This window comes from Trichosurus vulpecula, chromosome 3 (genome assembly GCF_011100635.1).
Source record: "Trichosurus vulpecula isolate mTriVul1 chromosome 3, mTriVul1.pri, whole genome shotgun sequence".
Classification (NCBI taxonomy): domain Eukaryota; kingdom Metazoa; phylum Chordata; class Mammalia; order Diprotodontia; family Phalangeridae; genus Trichosurus; species Trichosurus vulpecula.
This window is the reverse complement of record NC_050575.1, coordinates 124,965,980-124,993,316: the sequence shown is the minus strand read 5'-3', so window position 1 is coordinate 124,993,316 and position 27,337 is coordinate 124,965,980. Positions and strand designations below refer to the sequence as shown.

Sequence of the window (27,337 nt, the reverse complement as noted above, 5' to 3'; positions counted from 1 at the left end):
ACAAACAAAAAAAACCTTATCTAGCATTTGTAAATTGGAAGCCATCTTAAAAGAAAACAACATTCTTTACATGACTTTGAATGCAAAGCTTAACAGCGAGCCTGGGTAAGTAAGTCACTGTACTTTTTAAGCTTCTGTTTCTTCGTATGTGAAATGAGTATAATAACACTTTTGCCACCTGACTCTCAGGGTTTTTGTGAGAAAAAAATCTCAGAGCTCAAAGGGACCTCAGAACTTGGGAGGCTGATTCTTCATAAACTTGAAAAAGGAATTCTCATTATTGATATTTTTTCCTACATCCCTTTGGTTTCTCATTCACAGCGTAACAAATGGTTGTTCTAATAGGAGAGATCACCTTTCTTCCCATGTGGTATAAAGTGCCTATTAAGCCTAGGCAGGTATTTCTTGAACCATTAATCACATTCATGAAAATAAGACTATCATGAGGCTGTTACATCAGGCAGTGACTTTATCGTAATCTTGTCTTCCCAGACGGTGAATCAGAATTGGTCTAAGCAATTTGTGTCTGTGTACTGGTGGAACTGAGTGTGAGCCTTAAAGGGTAGCTAGCCAGACCTTTTGGCCACCTTCACCTCAGTGTTCCTCTATCCTGTTCTAGCCAGCTGCATGGCATCTCACTTAATGAAATGATGAAATAGTTGTCCGTTTCTCTGATTATGTTTGTTAGTTTGGTAATGCAGGCGTCTCTGTGAGTAATGATCTTCCTACAAGCCCAGCTCACGTCTGAGCCCTGACACTTGTTAATTTCTCCATCTAGCCAAGAACAAAGGTGATAGCAATTTCTTGTTGCCATGATGGTTTAAATATAATGAATGTATGAAATATATGTTCCCAAAATGCTTATGTAGTAGAGGATGATGGCAGGACTGGCTTTTTTCTCAGGCTTGTTTCTCTGTCTTATAGTAAGGGAATGAGGAAGATTTCAGTCCATTTTTTAGTGAATAACAATAATAACACATTTCTATGTCATCTTAAAATAATATAGAATGTTATTTAATGTTTCTGGATGAGGAATGTGTTGCATTATGTAAGCAGTATGTTTTTCTTTATTGTCACAGAAAGCAGTGGACTCCATCATAAAAATATCTTTGAAAGAATAAATATCCTTCTAATAAAGCCATAGAATGTAAGGGCTGGAAGCAACCTTTAGCATTATCTTCTTGGTATGGTGTTAGGGCAGGCCTACTATAAGAACGGGGGCAGGATTAGATGCCTTCTTCATTTCCCTTTCATCCCTAGGATTCTATTCATTGATCCTTCTTTAATAATTTGTCTAGAAAATGCTCAGGTCATATATACTTCTTCTGTGAGCTGTTTAGTGAAATCATTTCCCTAGCCTGGCTAGGGAAATTCTTTGAATATTCTTTGAAGCTCCAATAAAGGCAGTTAAAATAAAACAGTGAAGGTAAGAGAAAGCATAGCAGATAGGAGTGTTCTTATGACTAACCATGTCAGAATCTGCATAATAGTTATGTATTGCTCTTCTGGGGGACATTTCATTGCATAGATAGGAATCCACAAGCAAATTCCATTCAAGATAATTCAACTACATATTCTACCAATGATTCTGAACAGAAAATGTGTTATCTTTATGCATTTAGAATTTCATGGGTTAGAAACACCTAGGTAAATGAAATGACAGGAAATATATATGATGGAAGGAGGAAAGGAGGAACCGGAGAGTGAATTGGCAAATAGCCATTCCAGGTTGGCTTATTAATAGCCTTGAATGCAGTTTCTATTTGATTAGAATTTTAGATATGGAAGGGAGGTGAAGTGACTTATTTTGGGTCATACAACTACTTTAATGACAGAGCCAGGACCAGAGGCCAGGTCTCCTGAGTCACTGACTAATGTTCTTTCCTCTCCACCACTAAGATATAGAACATAAAAGTATTTTTATGTATCCAAATTAGATTTATTTAAGGATATTCTTTATAGTTAACTGAGGCTACATTAAAAAAGAAATTTAGAACATATAATATTAAAAATTGATTGAGAGTTTAGGAAATAACTGGTCTGCCACCATTCCTTCATTTCACACAGGAGACTGAGACAAGGAATGTGCCCAAGGTCACATAGCAAGTCAGTCAGTAGCAGAGCCATGACTTATAATCCAGGTCTCTTGTCTCCCAAGCTAGTAATCTTTTAGCCATACTACTACTATGCATATATTTAATGCTAAAGGAAACCAGATGTTTTCCAGTGAAAAAATTTAATATTCAGTATGGAATAATTTTCCTAGCTGTCTACAATGATTTGGCTTTGAACTGTCCTATTTCTACTGAGAAACCCCAGAATAGCTATTGCTTTTATTTTTGAACAAGAGCTCCAGAGTTTTTTCATTAAGTACTCAGCACAAATGTAACTTTCTGAGAGAAAAGAGAGAAGAATTAGAGTCTGGAATGGGCCGTGTCCCTGCTACTGTAACTCAAGATGACTAATAGAATCAGGAACTGGACTAACAGCCACTGCCCTCCCATGACCCAACACATCTTGGTGAGCTGTGGAGTCATTTAGAATGCACTAGGCTTGATTAAAGAGAAATTGTACTCCAGACTGGAAATGTAATATTTTTCCCAGCAATTTCAGTAACCCCAAATTCAGTTTAGAGAAATGCCTAACATTATATAAAATCAAAAAGGCTTTTCATGAATAAAATAAATAAGGGAGAGAAACTGTAAAGTGGGAAAAAATGCTTGCATCAAAAGTATGATATCTAAGATAGATATCTTAATATATATATAGATTAGACATAGACATAGAAATAGATTAGCTATAGATAGATGTACATTGGCTATCAAACTGTATATCTCTCTCCAAGCAGCTATGTGATGTAGTATGATATATATATATGTATACATATTATATATATACACACATCTTGAATACCAGACTTGTGTTGGTGATATATATATATAGATATAGATATAGATATAGATATGTATGTATTCGCATACATATATTATGTATATGGTATGTATCAAATATCTGATGTGTGTGAATATATATATATATATGTGTGTGTGTGTGTGTGTGTGTATGTGTGTGTGTATCCATATATGTAGAAATGACACAAATATATGCCACCAAGAGCCATTCCCCAATAGATAAGTGGTCAAAGGATGTAAAGTCTTCAAAAGAAAAATTACAAACTACAAATGACTGTTTAAAAATATGTTCTAAATCACTTATAGTAAGAGAAATAACAATAAAAACCACTCTTGAGGCTTTACCTCACAAATTGGCAAAGATTTAAAAAAAACAAACAAACAGGAATGGCCAGTGTTGGGAGGTTGCAGCACCAGTGATGATTGTGAATATGCAAGAAAAATGATTAAACTCTTCATATCCTTTGTCTCAGAAATTTTATTGGACATATACTTCAAAGACAAAGGTCCTGTGTTCCACAATATTCATACCAATATTCCTTGTAATAATAAAGACCTGGGAACAGAGCAGGTACCCCAAAAGTGGGGAGTCTCTCAGAAAACTATGATATGTGAATATTAACGGAATATTATGTACAATTAGAAATGACAACTATGAGGAATCAGAGAAACCTGGGAAGATTTATAAGAAATTTTGTGGAACAAACAAGCATAACCAAAAGAATAATATACACAGTGACTACAACCATATAAAAGAAAAGATCACTAAAAGGAAGTCAAACTCTGAATAATTTTTTGAAACAATAAAACTGCTGGACAACAAATAATGAAACAAATCCTTTTCCTAGCAGAAAGGCAGACGACTGCTAGGAAAAGAATTGTGTATACATTAGCAGATATGGTCATGGTATCAGGTGTTTTTGCTTAATTGTTACTCTTTGTTATAAGGAAAGGAAGGATTTTTTAAACTCGTAGAAATAATTGTGATGAAAAACATAAAGTGCAGCAATAAAATATAATTTTTTAAAAATACCCAGCAGTTTATTCAGTGTGAACTGTGGCTGGTTAAGCCAAGTGAAGATAGAGAATTTCATATAGTTCACAGTTATTAAGCATTTTCTGTGTGCAAAGCAGATTGTTCATCACCACTGGAGACACAATCATGAATAAGGTCCAGATCCTGACCTCCCAAGATCATACGCTCTGGGAGTAGTAGTAGGACATATGTATAGATGTTAAAAATAAATTAGAGTATAAGTACAGTAGAAGAATACAAAGCATTATGAAATGAGGTGAGGAAGTGATCACTGTTGACTGGGGGAAAGCAATGGAAGGCTTCATGGAGAAAATGGCCTTTGGCCTGGGATTTAAAGGATAGGTATACTGTCCGTAGGTGATATCACAAGAGGGAGAACGATTCTAAGAGTAAGGAATGATTAGGAACAAAGGCTTATGTGTTATTGAATTTCAGGAGGATGCCAAGTTAAAGTGAACGGACTGGGAATTCCTTCTGGCTGACATTATATAACTGTTCAGTAGGACCCTTGGTCCTTAATTCAGCATTAAATTAGGCAGGATTTCCAACTTCAAAAATGCTATAATTAATACTCCTATCCAGACTTCTTTTTAAATGAGGCTTCTAATTGGCCATTAAAAACACTGTTGCCAAAAGATACTAATGGAACATGATGGTTGTAAAGTCATCGTGTTCATGAACACAGTTGATCCTCACAAAAATTCTTCAGGTGGGCAGGGCAAATATTATTATCCTCATTTTATAGATTAGGAAACTGAGGCTCAGAGTGGTCACTCAACCTTGAGTGATAATTTTTTTAAAATCAAATTGTCTTTGAACTCACTCATTGTAAACTCAGGAAATGTATCTTTAATTTAGTTTTATTAAATTTTAAGCCCTGGGTCAAGCCTTTCCTGCACTTGGGCAAGTCCCATTTATCTCTTTGCAATTGAGTTAGATTCACTTGCAAATTGATCCATTTCTGCTTATGGTCCTTCATATAGATTTATGGAGATCATAATTAGCAGTAGAAGTAAAGGGACAGACAAGAATTCAGGTCTGGAACACTTTAACCTCACAGCATGCACACTTCCTCAGGGGTGCATAGAATTTGAAAGCTCTAAAGAAATCTTAGAAAACAAAACAAAACAGAATTTTAGAACTGCAAGGGGCCTTCGTGGTTATTTGGACCTACTTACCTTGCATCATGATTTCATAACAATAAAAAAGAGGTAAAATACAGCACTTTAAGGTTCACAGAGCACATTACATACATTATCTCATTTGATCATCATCTAAAAAGAGTCCCCATAGGCAGTTACGGTACTCCCATTTCTACTACTACTTCTGATGCTCTTGCACCTTCTTTTTTCCTGTTTCATGTGACCTAAATTCTTTTAAAAAGACTTTCTCCGCAGAGTCATAGCTAGGGTTGGGCAGCTGAGGCTTTACTTGGGCACTGATACAGGGGAAAGGAGTTGCTTCCCCCCCTGTAGTTCAGACACTTGTCATCCACATACTTGAAGGTTCTCCACTGGCCTTGTGAGGATTGATGGGGAAGGCCAGGCCTTGGGAGAGGGTATGCAGAGAGCAAGATTTCAGGCCAGCAAAATTTGGGGAAAAAGAGAGAATAGGACAGGTCAGTCCCTCTTCCCCACAGCTTCATCTATGGTCAGACCCTTTCTCCAAGGGCCACCTTCCTTCTCCACTAACTCCTGTGAGGTCACAGGCCAGAATCTTTCCTCCAACTGATTTCATCTCTGATACCAGGATTTCAGGTTATATCTCTGATCCTACCCTTCCGCATCATCTTTTCTGCTCTGAACATGTTTTTCTTGTGACATTCAAGTAAGAGGATTCTGGTGTCTGTGTGTGCATTGACTTGTGCAGTGTACAGGCTCAGGCAGCACCTTGACTGACCTTGGACTCCTATCACTGTGATCAATTCCCAGACCTCTCAGTACTGGTCTGTTGTTGGCAGGAAGAGAAGAAAAGGAAAAAAAAAGCCCCTCATTCTAGAGTCATGTCCTTGCCCTGGGCAACAGGACTTGCCAAAAATGGAGGAGATGCTGTGTTCCTCCTACATCTGAGTGATTAAGCCCTATGTGGAAATTGGACTATTATGAGAGGAGACGAAAAAGGGAAAATCTATGGTCACAGGGTCCTAGATTTATCAATATAGACTCAGACATATATAATAATATTTATGGTTAGAATGTATTAAGACATTAAACTAAGCAAATGACAAAACAGATTATGTGACAGTACAAAGTGAACCTGCAATCAGGAGTCCTGGATTTGCATCCAGGCTCTTCTGCTTACTAGCTGTGTAATAATGAACAACTTTCTTAACCTATCTGAGCTTTAGCTTCCTCATCTAGAAAATAGTCCTTGTACTATCATCCCCCAAGGTTGTTATGAGGAATCTCTTTAAATCTTAAAGCACTATAGAAATTGGCACTGTTATTATCAAGATCATCCTCATTATCATAGCTCCCCTTTGGGGCTTTTTTGTTTACAAAGTGCTTTGCCATGCATTTTCTCATTTGACCTTCACAGCACTGTGATGAGTTGGGTGAGGTGGTGAAACTCCTCACAGTCATACACAAGTCTTGGACCTTAGAGATTGTCTAGGTTAGGTCAAACTGCCACCACCCCTCACTCTTCATCTGGAGAAATCTCACACCAGTAGAGATAAGGAATTTGCCCAAGATCACACAGTGTTAGAACTGGGGCTAGAACTGAGATCTCCTGAGGGTTCTGGGCATCATCCTCTTACTTGCCCATGGTCACCAAGCTGGTAAGCAGCAAAGCCAGGAATGGAACAAGGGGCTTCTGGCTTCCTGCTAAGTACTCCTCCTACTATATCAGACACACCTCTCATTTATTAGGGATGAAGGGACATTAGAAATTTAAACCTAAAATGAATTTGGGCTTTTCCTAATGTGATACAGTGATTTTCCTATAGTGATTCACACTGCTACTAGAGACCTTGTGGTGCATTTCACCTCTTTACTTCTCCCTCACCTCCACTCCCTTCCCAAATTGTTTCCAACCAAAGATTTACTTGTCTGAGACTCAGCATATGTTGGCATGAGTTAGACTTCTTTCCATTTGCCTCTCTGAGGCCAGGAGGATCTCTCATCAACTAGATGAGAATCAGCAGTTGCCTTTTAGAATCAGCAGTTGTGGGGTCAATTATTTCTTTACTAGCCTGCTCCGTCCCACTGAAACAGCTTGTGAATACTCCAGCATGTCACCGGCCCTGTCCTGTTCATCCGATGTGTTAGTCACTTGCCCTTCAGGTTACTTTGAACACCATCTTTCACTCTGGTCATACAAGGAAATTGTGGGTGAAACAAATTCTATGTAGAGAACGAGCATGGCATCCAGAAGGTACATATGTTCCACTCATCAGGTTAGGCAAGCAAGTCCCTTAATCTTTCTGAACTTCAGTTTCCTCATTTGTAAAATGCGGATTAAAAATTCTTGCGCTGTTTACTTCCCAAGGTTGCTGTGGGGGCAAGTCACCATGTAAATGGGGCACCAGTCTTGCTTTATCACCATAAAACATCGTGTGTGTGAGTTACGGCAACGACGATCGTGGGCTTGAAGCCAGAAAGGCCCTCTAAGGTCGTTTAGCCTAACCTTCTCATTTTACAGAAGAGGAAACTAAACCCTAGAGAAGTTAAATGCCTTGCCTCAGTCACACAGGTAGTGAGCTCGGATTTGAACCCTGAGCCTTTAACTCCGGATGCTAAGTACATCATGTGGGAGAAAGTTGGTGGTAGGATGCTGATGGTGATGGTGGTGAAATGAAACCACTTATTATAGAGGCCCTTTCCCTTCAGTAGAAGGGTTTGGGGCAAAAGTAGTACAAACTAACTGTGTGACCTATGGCAAATAATTTCACCTGTCTTGGATTGAATTTCCTTATCTGCTAAATGAGATTATAACAAATATCTAAGGTCTCTTCTAGCTATGCCGTTCGGCGTTCTGTTCTAATGTTCTACATTCTATGTTTTAGCATTCTGAAGTCCATTTCAGTTCTAACATGCCATGTTATATATTATATATTCCAATATTTCTATGTACTAAGGTTTCCCTAGGAGCTACCATTCTACGTTCTGTGTTACAGCATTCTCTGCTTTAAGATCCTATTAGGTACCAACTCTGCTTCTGTTCAAATGGTTGCCTCAGTCCTTGATGCCTGATGCTTTTGTAGACATGTCTTAGTATAATTGAATCTGAGAATGTCAGAGCCAAGGAAAACCTTATAGATCATCTCGATGATCCTCCTCCTCTATATCTGTCCAGAGTATGGAGGTGGGGGGGGGGGCAGGGCGGGTTGTTTTTGTTTGTTTGTTTGTTTAGTGGAAGTGTGTCCTTTTCACAACTTCTCCTGTCAACTACAGACTGAGCAGGTAACTTGGGAACAGCTCTGAAGTGAACTGAAGGAAAACAAAAGCTGCCTAACTTGAACTGGAGATGAGGGGGGAGAGAAATAAATAGCAATGTGTTTGCTCAGCCCGAAGGACCGAGAGGAGGGTTTATGCAGAAAAAATAATTGATCAGATAGGTCCCAGAGCATATAAATAATATAGTATTTACAAAGCTCCTGACTAGGGTTATATGAGTAGAATAATTGACTTCTCCTAGCTGGACATATCCAAAACGAAGACCCCGATTCAAAACATCTCATCCTCTTCACCCCCATGAGCCAATCTTGTCTAAAATGCTTCGTGAAATTCCATTTGGGCTTTGGTGCCTGCCACCTTTCTCTGAGAGGGCTGACAAAATCTGATACCTGCCTAGAAAAGATTTCCTTTCCACTTTCACTGGGAGAAAACATGGCCTTTCATGCCTCAATGGAGAATTTTGGACAGAGAGAAGGCTTTGTTTTTGACAACACATCGATTGCTTAGATTTTAATAGGCTCATTTTTGTGGTATAATTGCGTTGGACTTGGAGTCAGGAAGCCTGAATTTGAATCTCAGGTCTGCCATTTTTACTAACTGTATAGCCTGCAACAAATAGCTTAAGTCCATTTTCTCACAACAAGCCTTTAAGGGAGTAGGCAGTTTCACGAAAGGAGCACTAGACTGGGAATCAAAAGACCTGTCAGGTTCAAGGCTCACTCTAATACACGCTGTGTGACCATGGCAAATGATATCACCTTTCTCATTCTCAGTTTCCTCACCTGTAAAAAGGAGATGATGACACACTAGCTATTTAATGGGGATAGTCTGAGGAAAGCACTAATATTTACAGCATTATAGGAACAGGAGTTATTATTAGTATCTTAATTTTTAGTTATTATTAATATCTGTTATTAGCATCTAGATACCATCATTAGTATCCTCACTTCCAAGGTCTTCACGCAGCTACTATCAGCAGAGCTGAGACCCAAGTGTGTTAATTCCAAATCCATTGTGCTCTCACAGTCTGTAAAATAAATTGTAAAAATTTGTCAAAATCTGGAAAATCAGGGTAACAATCAGTTTAGCTTATAGGGATGCTGTGAAGATGAATAATAATTTACATTTCTATAGCATTTTATAATCCTGTGCTGTATATTGTGTACGTATAATAACTTCTTAATTGGACTCCCTGCTTCCACCCTCTCTTCTCTCCAGCCCATCCTTCACAGAGCTGGCACAGACCTTCCCTGTGTTCAGGGCTGAGGATGTCACTCAGAGGCTCAAAAACTTGTAGCTCACCTTTGCTCATGGGATATAATATACTCATGCGTTAGCCAGACATTTGATATCCTCTGTCAACTGGCTCTACCTTTCCTTCTTTGCGTTATTTTACATCATTCCCCTTTGCACACTGCATTTCCCCTAAACTTGGCTATAAGCCATTCCCCCAAACTCAGCACACTGTCTGCTGCCTCATTGTCATTGGGCCCCAAGACTGAAGCTCATTCTCTCCTTATCTCCACCTTTTAGAAGACTGCTGTTCCTTCAGGGCTAACCTTGGGTACCACATCTTTCGTGAAATCTTCTGTAAGCCACTCCATTCTGTCTCACCCAATGCTCCTAGAGGCTCCTGCCTGGACGTTTTGTTTGCCGCCATCACATCCTACCTTGTGTAATACTTATCTATGTACATGTCATCTTCCCTGTGTCCAGTTGATGTTAAGTTCTTTGAGAATAAGGACTATATAATTTTTGAAAATCTTGGTGTCCTCAGTACCCTGCACGATGCCTTGAACATAATAGGTGTTTAATAAATGTTTGTTGAATTGAATGAAATCCTCATTTGGCAGATGAGGAAACCAAGACTTAGAGAAATTACATGACTTGCCCACAGCCACTCATCTAGTAAGTGTCAGAGCGACAGTTCATACCTAAGTCTTGCAGACTCCAAGTCCAGTGCTCTTTTTCTTTCATCATGCTGCCTGTCATCCAGTTCCAGAAAAAAAAATAATGTATACTAAGTGCTAGGTAACTGTAGGCTAATATTATTATTATTATTAATAGCTATAATACTTTTTTTCCCTGATTGATGGGAGCTTTGGATATTGAGCCCCCAGGAGACTCTGGATTCACTCCTCCTAATTTCAACTCTTTTTGTCCCACAGGTATGTGTTTGCAAGCCTTTGTGGAAGCATTCTTCTTCCTGGCCCAGAGAAGATTCAAGCATTCATCACTACAAGAGCAAGTTGCCTCATTGGTCGACCTGTGTGAATACCATCTGACCCTGCTGGATGAGAAACGCCTACTCTACAGCAAAGGCGCCTCTTCTGGCAGGCCTCCCACCAGCAGTTCTTCCCAAGAAAGGCTCCCTCTCACCCAGCCACCAAATGGGTCTTTCCTTCCCCGAAATAACACTGCCAATAAATTTGCCCACTACAGACATCCTCAGTCTTGAGGGGATGGCGCTTTGGTATGGAAGAAGAAACTCGTAGAGAATGTCAGGGCTGATGAGGGCTCCCCACCCCATGAGCATGTGGCTGCTGGTGAAATGTGGAATGCCAAGTTTTTCTTTTGCTAAATACTCTCACCTATTTATTTCCCATTTCCCCAAGTTCCACGCTTCCAAAAGTGAATGCCCTGCATACAACTGTCTGTGACCCCAGCCCTTCTTTTGCAGTTCATCAGTGGATGGACTATGTACCTTCTGTGACAAAGGCCATCCTCCTTACTTTACGGAATACCACATGAAGACAGTGGGAATGAATTCAAACTGTCAAGACCACTGACTCCTGGGGATGATAGCCATGGAGGAGGCAGCCCAAGGAAAAGAAATCTCAGGGTTTCTGTGGCCTCTTCAAGAACCAAGAGCCATTTTGTGTCACCCTCCATCGTTGGGTAGAAAATGATTTGGGAGAATCAAGTAGGAGTATGCAAATCTGCAGTCCCTAATATATGTGCATGTGTCTCAATGAGTTCACCTAGTGTTTTGGATTAGTTGGCCCCATTTCTGCAAAGCGAGTCAATTTCCTATTTTTACATTTCAGAACCATAGATTTGGGGTAGTGCTGCTCAGTGGGTATACTCTGGGAAGTTTGGTTTTTGTACCAGAACACTGAAATCACACCTGCTCTGGAGCTTTGTAGACACTATGCATGACAAAGACTTGTTAGAGGGACAAACCGCTTTACCTCTAAGATTTGGGACAAGAGAAAGAAAGGAGGTAACACCTTCCGCTTACTCCTCAGGAAACCTTTGGTTCTGGTTTTTAAAGGAAGCTAATTTTGCAGGATAGAATCTTAGAATTGAAAGGGATCTTGGAATAGAAAATGCTAGAACATAGGGCATAGAATATCAGAGATGGAAAGAACCTTAAAACACTGAGTGAAAGAAAAAAAGAATGTTAGAGCTAGAAGAAGAGCAACTGAGAGCATAGAATGCAGGAACATCCAATGTTAGAGCTAGCAGGAATCTTAGAACATCAAATTCTCGACTGTAAGAGATCAGGGCTAAGAGAGACCTTAGAAGCTATGTGGTCTAATCCCCTGATTTTACAGATGGGAAAACTGAGGCCCACATCTAGGGGGTGACAGAGACAGCACTAGAACCCAGGGCTCTGCACTCCCAGACTAGTGCACATCCTCTAACAAGATTGCCCTACACCTCCAAGTGGCTCTAGCCATTGTATTCAGGGATGGCTGTGCTGCAAATCTGAGCAGCTCAACATTCTGGTGCCTCTCTTTACTGTAATAGTTTGGCCAGGAGACCCTGTTGTAATTAATATTCCTATATAGTGCAAAGATAAGAAACAGAGCTTAGAGAAACCTTTACTGCATGTAGCAAATAGATTTCATGGTAAAAGACTTGCTCAAAGCATTTAAGCATAGCTTGCTATCTTCTTTGGACCAGAACTGAGTCCATGCACAGAACTAGAGCTTCTCATCCTTTCTGAAATTTTGTTTTCAAAAAGCATGATAATGCCAATACCTAGCAGCTTTTAACTCTAAAACATCACTCATTTCTTTAATAAGTTTATTAAGCACTAAATAGAATTTGAGAGTCATAGAATGTCAAAGCTGGAAGGGCCCTTAGAGCCCAGCATGTAGAATGTTATTCTATAAAGCATTGGGTATTCAAACCAGAGGGGGACTTGGAGATCATCTGCTTCAGAACATTCAGTCTGCAGAAGAAATTGAGACCCCAAGAAAGGGAATGACTTGCCAAAGGTCACCTGATGGCAGGGCTGGGATCCAAGTCTTCAGCTTTCCACACTATGTACAAAGCCATGTTCTGGACCCCGTAGGACATACAAAGGTTGACAAGACTCTAGCCCTTTTGGCAAGAAATTTATAATTTAATGATTAGTTAGTCAATCAACATGAAGTTTTTAAGTAACTACTATGGCACTATGCTAATAGGGGAGTTAAGATAGATAACTACAGATAAATAACCTAGATAAGTATGGTACAAACTGGAATGTACTAAGTGCATAGGATTAGAGAGGTAGATTCACTCTAGGTTTAGGGAAACAATTTGAGAGCATCTGGATGGTTTCATGGAAAGCATGGCCCATGAGCTATGGAAAGGTTAGCGATAGGCAGGTGAGGCAAATGCTGGTCATTGTGAATAAATGGGCAGAGCTCTAAATGAGGTATCTTCAGGGGATATTTTCAGTCATCCCACTTTGGCTAGAACATGGAATATACAAGGGAGAAATTGTAGATTGCCTAGACAAATTGGAGGGATATTATGACGTGTTGCAGTTTTATCTCCCATATGTCAGTAGAGTTTGGAGGGAAGAAGCTTCATGTTGCTTAATTTTGAATGATATTGTAAATATCAGTTTTCACAGCCAGGAATATTCTTTGAGCCATCACAGCTCATCATCAGACAATATGCTTTGTATATCACATTCTATTTTTTTTTTCCCAAGGTGAATTTTCCCCCGAAAAATGCTGCTCATTTTGAAGGTGTGACTGTGAGGAAGCCTGGCTTTCCTCTGAAGAATGCTATGTCTTAATGGTGATTATTCAGGAAATGATGTACCTACCTTACAAAGCTAACCTTATTCCAGTGCCTAACAATGATGGCTTAGGGCCCCTTTAACTTGTTCTGCCCTAACATCAAGGATTTAGAGGCTGTTCTGTTGTTAGGCTGTAATAGGGGCCTCATCTTGTCTTTTCTGTTCCTCGCATTAAACACCTCTGAAGCTATCATGTGATCATAAATCAGTCTGTTAACAGGTCCACTTCTCCTTTCGGAAAGGGAGAATTATAATGGAGGTCAAAGGTGCCCCAGAGTCAGGCAGATCTAGATAGGTTGCTTGGCCAACCTGCTGTTAGAAGGTACCGAGAGAGGTGTTTGAGAAGTGCAGGACAAGGGAGCAGAGGATCACAATGGGCCCATGGAAGTGTAGGATTTGGGGTTGGAAAGGGGCTTAGATATCATCTGCTCAAACGTCTTTATTTTATAGATGACGAAACTGAATGAGTCCCAGAGAGACAAGACGTCTTGCCAAAGGTGTCACAGACAGTAAGCAGGAGAACCTGAATTTATTGCTAGGTCATCCAGTTGTGGCTTGAATATATTCCCCTAGTGATGGGGAACTCATTACAAAGCAGCCTCATTACATTGTTGAATTCCTCAGATGGTTAGTAAGTCCTTTCTTGTTTCTGTATATCGTGAGCTTATACTGCTAAGCAGTCCAGTGTAACAAGGATTTTTCTGATGGTGGACTTTCATGTTTATCTATAGGTTGGTTGGGGAATGAGCATAGTATTTTAGGCAGTGGCACCTTCCCTGCTCCCTTAGCTCATATCATGTAGGGAAACTTCCCATTTGATCTCCAAAAAAGGATGGCCCAGAGTGGGGACCAGTGCTTTAACCACTCTACGGCTTTAGAGGTCTGGGCTCCATCTAGAAGTCATCCTTTCTGTCCTGATCCTACCCCCTCCACTCCCTCCAAGTTACTCATGAAATAGCAAAATCAACACTAAGCAGATGGTTATCTGAGTTATGGAGTTGCTATCTGAGGCTTGGGTAGGAAGCAGTTGGTATCTAAGGCTTGCAGAGGGTTCCTTGTTGCTCTAACATTTTCATAAGGGAAGCAGACAGTTTGCATTATCAGTCTCCTTCACAAGACCTCCATTTTGTGTTGATTTAGTGGAAAAGAAAAGGAAGGAGAGGGCATGCCTAAGTTGTCTCCATCTTTCATTGGTCCCCTGTCACTGGCTGGCTGAACTATCAATCAGAATGGGATCACCAATGATGATATGACAGCCAATTAAGACAGTCATTCATGGGCTCAAAGGCAATCGACAACTCAGCTATCCAGGGACGCTGGTGGAGGGAAGACTAGTACAGAGAGATGGCCCAGGCAGTAAGGGAGAAATATCCCTAGTTAAGATTACAGTTCCCTCCCCCTGTGTTTTATGGGTCCCACCACTATTCCTAGAGCCCCATTACCAGGAGCCCTCCTAGTGTATTTGAAAAAGCCTAGAGCTAGAAATCAAGCTCCAGCCACATCTCTGCAGCTTATAACTATCTCACAGATGTGTGGAGCCTGCTTTGTCAAGCATAGCATGTTATACGGAGGCACTGTGGCTTAGTAGAGAGAGAGCCAGCCTCAGAGTCAAGATGATAGCAGTTCACATCCCTCTGACACACACTTGTATGTGATCTTAGACAAATCACTCACCCTCATAATGACTCAAACCACCCTCTAAGACTGTTGCAGAGGAAGTGCTGATCTGAGAACTTAAAGAGGCCACTATGACAACTTAAAGAGGCCACTAGATTGTTAAGAGCAATGGACTAGGAGTCAGGAAGACCTGAGTTCAAATCTAGACTTATCAAATTACACTTACCAACTGTGGGACCCTGACAAGTCACTTAATCATTATTTGCCTCAGTTTCTTCATCTGTAAAATGAAGATAATAAATAGCACCTGTCTCCCAGGGTTACAGTAAGGATAAGATGAAATAATATTTGTAAAATACTTTGCAAACCTTGAAGCACTATATAAATGCCAGCCATATTATTATTAGCATTGCTAAAGGGAGTTTCGTTTTCTGGAATTCCTAGTACCAGTAAAATCACAGGTCTGGTCAAAACTCCTCAAACTTTTCCCCTCCCCAAAACAGCCCATGCCATACACATGTGTGCTGGAATTGCCATTACTGCAAAAATCCTCCAACCATCATAACTTTTCAAAATGAGTTTTGCAATTTCCCAGTCTCCTAATACTAGCTGGAACTATTTAATTCTTCTTTAAATCTTACAAAGCTGATTTCCTGAGCATCTCAATGCCTCGCCACAGTTATTTCCATCAGATAATCATAGCCCACATTATGGAAAAATGTATCTCTTCCATTTCAACTTTGCTGATTTTGTCAACTAAACTTGTGTTCACAAACTGTTAAATGCACAAAATAAAATATGTGAGATTAACAAAGGAAACCAATTATATTGAAATGCAGTTATCAAAAGAAATTTTTTCACTAAAGCACAGACCCCCTGAATCTATCCATAAATGCTAAGGGGACCCCAGAGAACCTCTGACCCAATCTAACCCCTTCATTTTACAGATGCAGAAACTGAAGCCTAGAAAGATGAAGGGACCATCCAAGGACATACATCCAGCAAGTAGCAAAAGCAGTATTTAAATCACGATGCTATGATACCAAGTCCAGAGCTCTTTGCGGCATTCATATTCATGGATTCCATGCTCATGTCTAGGATTAGCAGGAGGAGCTCCAGGCTGTGTGCCGATCTTGGCAGAACGGTTCATGATAACACACATTTCTGTAGCACGTTAGAGTGTGATTCCTCACAACACTGGGAGGTTGGTAGATAAATGGCAATATTATCCTCATTTTAAAACTGAAGAAACTCAGCTTAGAATCAGCAAGGGATTTGCCTGTCACATAGCTAGGAAATGGTAAAGCTAGAGTTTGAGGCTGGTCTTTGATTCAAAGAACTCATTCCAATGTACCACATTTCCACCTAGTTATGAATAGAGAGGCAGCATGATATAATAGATAGAGTATTGACCTTGAAGCCAAGAAGACTCAGCCCCAAATCCTGCCTCAGACACAATGCTGGCTGTGTGACCCTGGGCAAGTCCCTTCTCAGGGCCTCAAGTAACTCTTAAGATTCTAAGTTGAAAGAAGGGGCCAAACAATAATTACCAATAAGGTCACTTCACCTAGCCTGTTTAGCATTGCTCTAAATGATGGCTCCTTAGGCGCTGACGTTTTCCTATTTTACATTTGTTTAACGTGGACAGCACGCTGGATCATTTTCATATATGTGTACACTTAGTCTTTCCTTCATCTTTTTTTCTAACCCAGCCTATATAGGAGAGGCCGTACTGGTATAGTAGGAAGAGCATTAGACTTGGGAAAAGTCTCAGCAAAAGACTGAGATACAGTCTTAAGTTCTGCCGCTAATTTGAGACAATCATGTCATTTTCTGTTTCCAGATCTGTAAAATGGAGGTGACACACTACAGACCTCATGGGATTGTGAGGATAGTGTTTTACAAATTATAAAGCCCTATGGAAGTGTAAGCTATCGTTCTATGGCTTTTTAATCCTTTTTACCAGGGCTATGTGGTCTGTTTGTTGTTGTCGTTTTCAAATTAAGCAACCATAATTTCAATATAGAACAGCTAGGTAATGCTGTGGATAGAATGTGGGGCCTCGAATCAGGAAGACTTAACTTTCTGAGTTCAAATCTGGCCACAGACACCTTCTAACTGTGTGACCCTGGGCAAGTCACTTAACTCTGTTTGCCTTACTTCTTCATCTGTAAAATGATCCAGAGAAAGAAATGACAAACCATTCCAGTATCTCTGCCAAGAAAACCCCAAATGGGCTCCTGAAGAGTTGGACGGGACTGAAACAAGTGAACAAATTTCAATGCAGAATTCTATTGTGTTGGGCATACATCCCTGAGTTATGTAACCATCCTTATGTTTTGTCATTCTGTTGTGTTTCCCATTTTGAATTATTTTCTTTTTCTTCACTAGAATTATTTCATGATTATCTCACAGACTTCAGAAATTTGACATGAATTGTCAATAAAAAAAAAAAAATAGGTTCCCAGACCACTCCACTTTAAGTTGTGGAGTGCACTTGAGATCAATCAGTAGTGTTGACTTGAAATGGAATTCTTTCATAGAATAGTGGAAAGACCAGAAGTCAGAACATCTCCATGCAAGGCCTTGCTCTGCCAGTAACTAGGAGTAGAACTATAGGTTGTGCCTGGATTTGCTCTTAACCACACTAAACTTCAAGTTCTTCAACTATAAAATAAGGGGGTTGTACTAGATCTCTTAAGATCCCCTTCAGGACTAATCCTTTATGTTCCAAGGTCCCTTCTCATATTAACCATCTATGTTCAGGGTTCAAACATTGTATGTCCTAATGTCCCTTCCAAATCCAAAATTCCAAGCAACCTTTTGAGACCATTATAAGTGGCAGAATAGCTACTGGTAGCAACTCTTGGTAGTCTCCTCCCAGCCCACCCTTTTTATTGACAGTATCTTCTCCTGGATCTGTCATGCACAAAAATATTGTCTATACTGAGCAGTTAACAGACTTATTTAGGTTTATCCCTCCACACCCCTCCTCCTTCTTAGTCTTACCTCTGATTTTCAAAAACTCATTGCCATACAAAGATAAAACCCCCAGCCTTGGATTTCGACATCTGTCAAAACAGAGGAGGCTGAAAGGATCATTCCCTACCCCTCCCCCCCTTGTAAAGTATTTGAAGACATTCATAAGTTGAAAAATGGTGACTTCTCCTTCTTTGACATCTGGCATTTGTCTCATGATTGGCAGAGTGTTGCTTCAAAATAGCTTCCAGTTTCTTTCACCAAATGATTGATGTCCTATACAGACACAGTCTTATATAAGAATTGGACTTGAAATATTATGAATTTGAGTGTCATTTCTTAGATCCTAGCAGTAGTGGAATCCTCTCCATAAGTATCCATTTTTTTTTCATAAGATTAAAAAAAACTCTTCTCTAGGTGAGATAAATTAACTGCAATGTGTAATAACCTGAAGTCTGGCCTTTCCTTATATTTCTGCCAATCTCATGGTCGGTTTGATGGATGTAATAGAGATTTCTCATATGTTGTATGAATTTCTTACTCACGAAGTCAGCCCAATTTTCTTCCTGTTCCAGAAGACAAAGGATCTTTGTCGACTAGTCAACAGATCCAATTACCTCCATCCCTGGTAGCCTGAAGTCCATATTTTTCTCTAACTAGAAAATTGGGCTGCATAATACTTTCTTTAAAAAAAAAAAGCATACAGAGAATGGTCTTTTCTCTGGTTTTTTAAAGCTCCTAGGCATACAAAGATTTTAAGACTAAATAACAAAATTACTGATTTTTTTTCTCCCCAATTTATGGGTATTTGCTCTGAAAACTATTTTTAGAGGTCAGAGTAAAATGAATTTTTCCCAGCATCAGTGGCAGGACACACATCCAGTGTCCATTAGGGAGAAAAAGTGGTGGTGTAGATAGACCACTGAAGTGAAGATTTCATTTCAGACGTAACTTCACCACTTACTAAGTGACCTTGGGCAAGTCAATTAGGATGACTGGGTTTTATAGTTTTAGAGTTTATGGTTCTATAGTTATAGACCTTAGAGACCAACTAGTTCAACTCTCTGCTTTCCCTAAAAGAGAAAACTGAGATTCAGAGCATTTGAATAACTTGCCCAAAGTCATTTGAACCCAAGACTCCAGATCCAGTAGTTGTTGTATTACATGCCATACTCTCTCTTAGCACATTACCTTCCTGGGCATTAATTTCCACCTGTTGGATTAGATGATCTCTAAGTCCCTAGAAGCTCTGAAATTCTACAATTATATGATTCAAAAATTTAATTTTGAGTATGAATCTTTAATACCATGTTACCATTCAGGCCAGCGTGAATGGAGAACTAGCTCTTTTAAGTATCATAGCTAGCACCTGACATGCTCAGTCCTGGTTAGGTTTTAAGAGATAGAAAAGGAATTGAGGGAGAGAAAAAGGAGGCTTAAAACAGCTCTTTTCTCATCTGAAAGGAATTGGAGCAGTGCCATGAGAGAGGAGGACAGGGAATACTAGAATTTTGACTCGGAAGGAATCTTACATTCTCATTTAGTACAGGAATCTCCTCTACAAAATCTTCCAAACTATGAACACCTTGGTATGGCATTTGGTATCCTCCAACCCACTGTCTTGTACAAAGGAGGTGTGCTCAGTAAGTGTGTGTTGAATTATTGAACTTCCCCGATGGCTTAAATACTAAGAGTTAACAGGGAGATCTCTACGGGGCAGTTCATTTCATTAGAAAGGTTGAACCAAAACCTGTTTCTTAAACAGGCAGGCAGGAAGTAAAATGCCTCCCCAAGATATCCTTGAGAGGTTCATTGGCTCCAGCCCCTCCAGACTTTCTTGAGCCATGCACATGATGCCCACACAGAACACATTCCTTCCTCCTTTCTTTCTGATCAACAGTTGTGTTTCAGTTCATGATATAACATTTGCAGTAATGGGGTCAGAACTGGGATGACCAGAAAGACACCTAGACTGATCCAGTTGTGTCTTCATTTTTTCCCCCTTCCAGTTTCTACAGATAGTGACTAGAACTGGGAAGAAAAGCAAACACTTTAATCCTGGGTACAGAAGCATGCTTAGAAGAAATGTAAATAACCACAATGCTTTGTTTGCAATAATCAGTATCACTCTTTGAAGTTTACTATTACACCCATTTTATCGATGAGGAAGCCAAGGCACAAATAAGTTAGATGACTTGCCCTTGGTCACATTGCTAGAAATGCGAGAGATGATTATGGAACATCACCCATCCTTTAAGGCCCTGGTGAAATGTCACTTCCTCCATGAAGCCATCCTTGATTCCATCAGCCCCTCCCTCATCAGTTCTCTTAGCATTTTATTGTTCTATTTAGGCACTTATAATATCTTAATTTATTTCATATTTATCTCTTCATGTCTTATTACTATCCCTTTCTCCACTAGACTGCAAGTTCTGTGAGGGTAGAGATCTTATTGATTATAAATCAATTTATCAGCAAGCATTTATTCCATATCTACCATGTACCAGGCACTGCAGTCGATGTTAGGACCAGATGGACAAAAGTGAAACAATCTCTGTCCTCAAGAAGCTTAGACTATCCAAGGGAAATGACATGTACATATGTTGATATGTGCAAAATGGATACCAAACAGATTCAAGAGAAGTTGAAAGTAGAAAGCCCTAGCAACTAGAGGCATCCAGAAAGGCTTCCTGTAACAGGAGGTGGGTCTGCAGCTGAGCCTTGAAAGAAAGTAGGGATCTGCAGCTTGGCAGACAGAGAGGGTCTAATGAAGAGTGCTGGGCTTGGAACTGGAAACCTGGGTCCATATTCCTTCCCCAATAAGTATCGACCATATGATGCTGAGTAAGAAACGTCACCTATCTGAGCCTCATTTCCTCATCTGTAAAATGGCGATGATAATCCTTGTTTTACCTGCCTCACAGAATTGTGAGGGCTTGGTAAGCCTTGAAGTGATATCAAAATGTGATTTTTTTTTTAAAAGGAGAAGCCGGTGTATTTATCAATATAGGTAGTCTGGGTAAAGAAATTCTACTAATGCAGATGGCACCTTCTTTGTAACTTAGTCATAGAAAGTTGCCTGGGTCACAGATAAGGTGATTTGCCTAAGGTCACACAGATGATGAATGAATGAATGAATGACTAGCTGAAGACTCATGGTTTATAGACACAGTATAAGAAGGGTATCTCTCTGACAGATCCTGGAGCACTGCTTTTTTTTTTAACTTGCAAACATTTCAATCAACCTTAATAAAAATAATCCATTTATATAAAATTTCATTCACAACACTACTGCGAGTCATAGAATACCAGCATTTTTGCTCCATTTTGCAGATTAAGAAACTGAGATTCAGAAAGATTACATGATATGTACACAGCTAGTAAGTATTGGAGACAGGATTCAAACCCAGGACTCCTGACTCCCAAATCCAGTTCTCTGTTCCGTATCCCTTACCCACTTGCTTTTTATATTCCAGAGGGAAAAGATCCTTCTCAAGCTTGGCCCTTTTCCACTCCTCTGCTAGTCAGACGCTCTCCTTTGGTATATTCTGCCTGATTTGATCATTTTCAATTTTTAGCATATCTGAGAACCACAGCCAAGATTCCCCGGGAACCATGAGCTCAAAGTGGAGGGTAGACACATGGGAAGAGGAGGGGGCCACCTGAAATAAATATACTTTCCTCATCTCTCCAGACTTGCTGCTACAAAACTCTAGGAAGTCTTTTACTGCTGTTTATTTTTGAGTATCTTCCCTTCGGCTTCTCTTTAAGCTTTAAAGGTTCACAGGCTAGGGGACAAGGACCTGGCTACAGTTTGGACTCATCTCCCAGCCCCACTTTTCCCAGGGCAACAACATATTAAGCCCCCAACCACAGCACAAAGACCACCTATATTTGGAGTGTTTTTTTGTTAGGAATTAGGAGCATCTGTGTGTTGATACTTCAACTTTGCTACTTAGCATTGAACTTGAAAAAATTCATGTATTTATTATTTAATGTGTATTATAGTTCACCAAGTTAATGCCTTTTGTCTCTCCATCCCTCCATCAACTGTAATCTCCTTGTGGGGAGAGACTATGTCTACGTTGTATCTCTTCTAGAAGGTGATCTACAGACAAGAAGCATTTAACAACTGTTAGTTTTATTGGTTTGAGTTGGGGGAATGTGTGGACAATAGCCTTACCATTATGCATCACAACCCTTCCTTGTTTTCTTATCCTAGGTAGTTCTTATCTTTTGTCTTTCTATAAATCCTCCAAAAAGAATTTGTCCAGTTTCAATCAGGTCTTTCTCTGTTTTTTTGTCATATGTGTAGTTATGCTCGATCACATCTTTTAGAAGAGAGTAGACCAGGCACTATGTAAATGAATGAATGAATGAATGAGTGGATGAACGAACTATAAGGAATGATTAGGCTATCCCCATTTTACAGATCATGGAAACCAAGGTTCAGGAAAGAGAAGTGACTTCCTCGAAGTTACAAAGATAGCAGGTGACAGAGCCAGCAGGACTAGAGCTCCAGTTATAGCTTCCTTGCCTCTTAAAAGCTCAGAGACCTTAAAAGTCATCCAGCACAAGCCCCTGATTTTCCAGATGAGACGACTGAAGCCCAGAGAGATGGAAGTGACTGTACAGAATTAGGTGGCATCTAGTTCTATTCCCTTATTTTATAGAAGAAGAAGCTGAGGCCTAGATAAGGGAGATGATGCGGGCAGGGCCAGCCGCAGAAGCCGGCCTCCTAAATCTGACTCCCAGGCTAGTATGTCTCCACCCACACGCCATGGGCATTCTCAGTAAGAGCTTATTGGTCAATTAATACCCAGTATCCCATTCACAGCAGTCACTTAATGTTTGATAGCATCCATTAGAACCATAATCATTTATAGCTCAATACAGTGGGAGAAAGAGCTTCTCCCTAGATGGCAAAGACCAGATTCTTTAAACCCAGCGGTTGCCATTAGAGTCCGCTGCAGGGTAGCATCAATCCCTCCCCAGACTTCTCTGAAATGGAAGGAAGTCCAAGTTATGGAGAGATTCCCATTATCTGCAGCTCTAATTGCTTACATCTACCCAGTGGTAGTCATCCTGCTGCCTGGGTGATATGTCTTTTTCCTCTTAAAAGCTTTTCAAAACTCTTTATTAAATTTTCATAACACGTCAAAGTCAAAGGCTCTATTACTTGACCTTAGTTGTCTTGGTAACTTTAGAAAATTCAGTAATGAGATGAAGAGTCTTGCTAAAAGTAGGTTCATCCTGGAAACCATTGTAAATTATAGATTGCTTTTACCACGAATTCTATTAGACATCAGAAACACCACTGCCTCCAATTCATTTCAGCCTAGATGATTTGAGGAGGTTTCTCATCTGCTGAAGCCCAGTAGGAAGGGCACTGAACTTGGAGTCGGAGGACCTGGGTTCAAGTTCCATCTCCGTTGCTTAGCCTTCATGTGACCTTGGGCAAATCCTTTGGCCCCTCCGAGCCACAGTTTTATATTCCATCTCCTGCCTCTTTTGCATTCTCACAAGCTCTCCTCATGCCTGGAAACACATTTACTTCTTCATTTTCCCCTCTCAGAATCCTCACCTTCCCTCAAGGCTCAACTCAGGTGCCCCCTTGACGAAGTCTTCCTTCATCTCTTATCCCCTCCTCCTCCCCCCTCACCAATTTCATTTGCTAGGACTCTTCTCCTCCTCACTTTCTATTGTAATATACCTCTGTACGTTCTGTATCTCCCTATAGAATGTAAGCCCCCTTGAGGGCAGGGACTGTTTTGTTTATGGGTTTATTTGGTTTTTTTTGTTTGTTTTTTTTTATCCCTGGCACCTAGCACAATGCCTGGCTTGATAAATGCTTGTTGAGCTGAATTAAAATGACAACAGTAATACTTGTACTACTCACCTCACTGGAATGTTGTGGGGAACAAATGATACAGCATGTGTAAAATATGACCTCGTGTAAATGTCATTTTATCTGTAAAATGAGATAGACTAGATGACCCTAACATACACACACACACACACACACACAGGGATATAGCATTCTACACTCTATGGCCTAACATTCTATTCTCTAGGGGCCTTTTCAGTACTAACATTCTACATTCAAAGTTCCCATTAAACACTAACATTTCAGGATTCTAAGGTTTCATTTTATTTCCTCTGCATGGATAAAGTTCTTCTGAGAAGCCAAGCATTTGTCTCAGTGAAACTCCAGTCCTGTACATTGAGCAAGATTTGGAAAAATCCACCAGCAATTGGCCTTTGGTGCTAAAAAATGGGCCATGTTAAACAGCAAGTTACCTGTCACTGGAGCTATTCAAGCAGAAGCTGATTTAACATCAGTCCGCGCTAAACAACTTGACAATCCCAACAAACAGTCCTTTCCTGGAGCTGCTGTAGTGCGGGGTGCACAGAGGCAGATACACTGATTCTGCCAGTGGCTACCTTTCCCAAAAGGATTATCTCAGAGGGAACTTCCGAGGAAGGGGGCCAAACAAAGTGGGTCTCAGACAAGGGAAATCTGCTCTTGGTTTCAGATTTAAGCACTTCTCAAACCACAGACCACTTGGTTGGAAGTGAAAACAGATGTCCTCAGGTTTAAAAAAAAAACCCAACAAACACTAGTGTCTGTTCTCCCTCAGAGTCCACCATGTGGAAATTAGGGTAAAAATTCCTTATGTCAACTCTCTCCTTGAATAAAGGGTACCTGATGGTGCAGACTCTATAATCTTGGGTCAGTTCCTTGATTCTTTGGAAACTTTAGGCTTGACATTTTATAAAAATGGTACCTGTCACTGGGAGGAAATGGGAGGCTCAGTCTATGGAAAAACCACATAGTCTTGCAAGTGATGTCTAATAGGCATGACTCTTCAAAATCATTTGTATTTGGAGGTCATTGAACTTTCCCCACCTGTAACTTGTCATGTCTTATATGATGTGGAGGGAATCCCAAACCTCTTTCTTCCTTTAGGGTTTTGTTTTTAAATTACTCTCCTTTTCTTTGGTTGGAAAACATCTAGGGTCTGGGTAATTACTGATCAGAACGGAGGCTCATAGGATTTAGAGGTGGAAGGGACCTTGGAGATACTCCAACCCCAGGCCCGGAGCAGATGAATGGTCCGTGTTCACACAAGGAGTAGGCAGCATCAGTTTATAACATGGTCTTTGCCTTGTTCCTTTGTGTCCTCGTGGTCATTCTGCAGTCCTGGGTGATAGCCCAAATGCAGCATTTCCCCTAAGTGCACTCCTTCATGGAGGGGATTCATCTATCATAGAGAGTTTGGACTAGGTGATCTCTGGGTTCTCTTCCATCCTGAGACTTAGAAGCTAGTTCCCCACACCATGGCAGGGGCTCCCTGGTCTGCTTAGGCTTTGTCCACATGGTGAGGTATGTTCCCCCTTCCCCCAGTTCTGTATGGGGGCCAACAGGTAATGATGGGATGGGTAGAAGCACATTGGCTCCTTAAAATGAGAGCCCATTCCCATCTCTTTCATCAAAACAGAGAATGGGCATAATAACTCCTCATTCCCAGTGGTCAGGTATGTCAACCTCTAACAGATATGCATTAGAGAGGTATTAATAGCGACGTTAATGCATTACTAGCAAAGATCCTGTTTGACTAACCATCCTGAAAAGGGGATGGGGGCAGGGGGCAATCAGTGTCTCTCTGCTCCATCAGACTTCTCCTATGCCCAGCTAATAAGAGGGTGAGTTGTTACTTTAAACCATTCATCAAAAGTCAGACTGTACTTGTTTCTCAGTAGGTAGCAAACAGTGAAACTGATCTGGCTGACAATGTTATCTTCCACTGTCCTGTAAATAATAATGCTGCTGTCCTGCTGGGAAACCATTTAAGTAGATTTGCTCTGTAATATTTGCTTGGAGGAAAAAATGTGTACTGTTTGCTGATATTGGTTGGCATAGATGGATCACCATGTGGTTGAGTCCCAAATGTGACAGATAGATGATCCTTTCCAATTAGGGCAGATACAATCTCAGTTTTATGGGGTCCCAGGAGAGGACCCTGTTAGAAGTTTGAGAATTTACAAGGCTCTAGTACTAAATTTACCTCACTGTCACTGGTTACTCCCTTACCCCCAAGGACAACTGTAGAAGAAGCCAGCAGGCCCACCTAACTCTTTCTCCAAGGTGCAGCGACCCACCCCCATGTCAATATCATGAAGGAAATGAATTATTTGGGAAAGAGGAAAATGGCCAGATTGGATGGGGTTTGGCTGGCCCTTGGGGCACCGCTGGCTATGGTATCCTAGAGAGTTCCACATTTCCTCATTTTCTCAATCAAAATTTCAAGGTGGAAATCCATAGGTTTTGTCTTCATCTTATCCTCAGGGCTTCTTGACCACCTTTAAGCCTAGAACAATATTGCCCACTGCTTCCATGGTCACTTAGAAAGTCTTCTTTTGTGGAATAGATAAGGCGCTACTGCCTTTGCCTGGTCAAGGAATCTTAGACATACTCACAGCTCTTTGTTGTCAAATGGACCACCTCTCCTCTATGGGCCACACACCAAAGCTAGGCCCGATAGCAGTGTCCTGTGGCCAGCCTTGTAAACAAGCTGAAAAGATTTGATCTCTTCCCAGCTTGGCTTCCTTTGGGTCTTCTCCCCCATGCCCTATCCTAATCCCTGGCACCTGATTGACTACTCTCAACAAGGCTGGAGCTACTGCCATGAAATTGGTTGAGGGATGCTGGACCACGGGGCATTAGACCTCAGTTTGTTCTTTTAGCTGCTGGATCACTCTTTGCAAAAGGAAAAAAAAAATCACCCCACTTGTTAACCACACTCTGTATTTTTTGCATTCAGCTCAGCTTCTCAAGCTGAAAGTTAAATTCTGCCAAGGCCGGTTAGCAGAAGGTGAAATGGAAATAAAGGGTCTGGGTAGGAGGCCTTGAATAGCAATATGTCTGTGAATGTATCCTTGAAAAATCATTCAACTTAATAAAATCCTTTTGGAAATAGTTACTGGGCTCAGTTTCCTGTATTTCACCACCAGTAGAAAACACTCCAGTGAACATGGGGAGACCTCTGAGACAGGTAAAGTCTCAGCTTCTGGAAAATGCTTTGTAGCTTGGCACAGAACTGGCAGAAGAAATGAACATGGTGACTCCTGCCCTCTTGCTTTCTCTTCCTTTATAGGCATACTAGGTAAGGAGCACAACACCAGCTGCCAACTTGTCTGACCTTTCTGAGTATTCCCAGGGAGCCAACAGCCTTCAGCTACTTGGCACAAATCCAAATCTCTTCCCCTCCACTACCAACCCCAACCATCAACATTTTCTAGCCTTTGAGGAAAGAGGGTTCAGGTGATGCTATGGGGGGGCCTTTATGAGAGGAGGTCACATTCCCTCCAG

At 40.6% G+C, this 27,337-nt stretch overlaps 1 protein-coding gene across 2 annotated transcripts in view; it reads left to right on the top strand.

The window, feature by feature from the left end:
* Window positions 1-12,397, top strand: part of TTLL11 (tubulin tyrosine ligase like 11) — a 255,439-nt gene extending 243,042 nt beyond the window's left edge. For both annotated transcript variants that reach the window (XM_036750193.1, XM_036750194.1), the window contains one exon: window positions 10,514-12,397. In XM_036750193.1, coding sequence (XP_036606088.1) covers window positions 10,514-10,803 — 290 coding nt within the window. In that variant the 3' untranslated portion in view covers window positions 10,804-12,397. The remainder of the gene's footprint in view (window positions 1-10,513) is intronic.
* The last annotated feature ends 14,940 nt before the right edge of the window (window positions 12,398-27,337 follow it).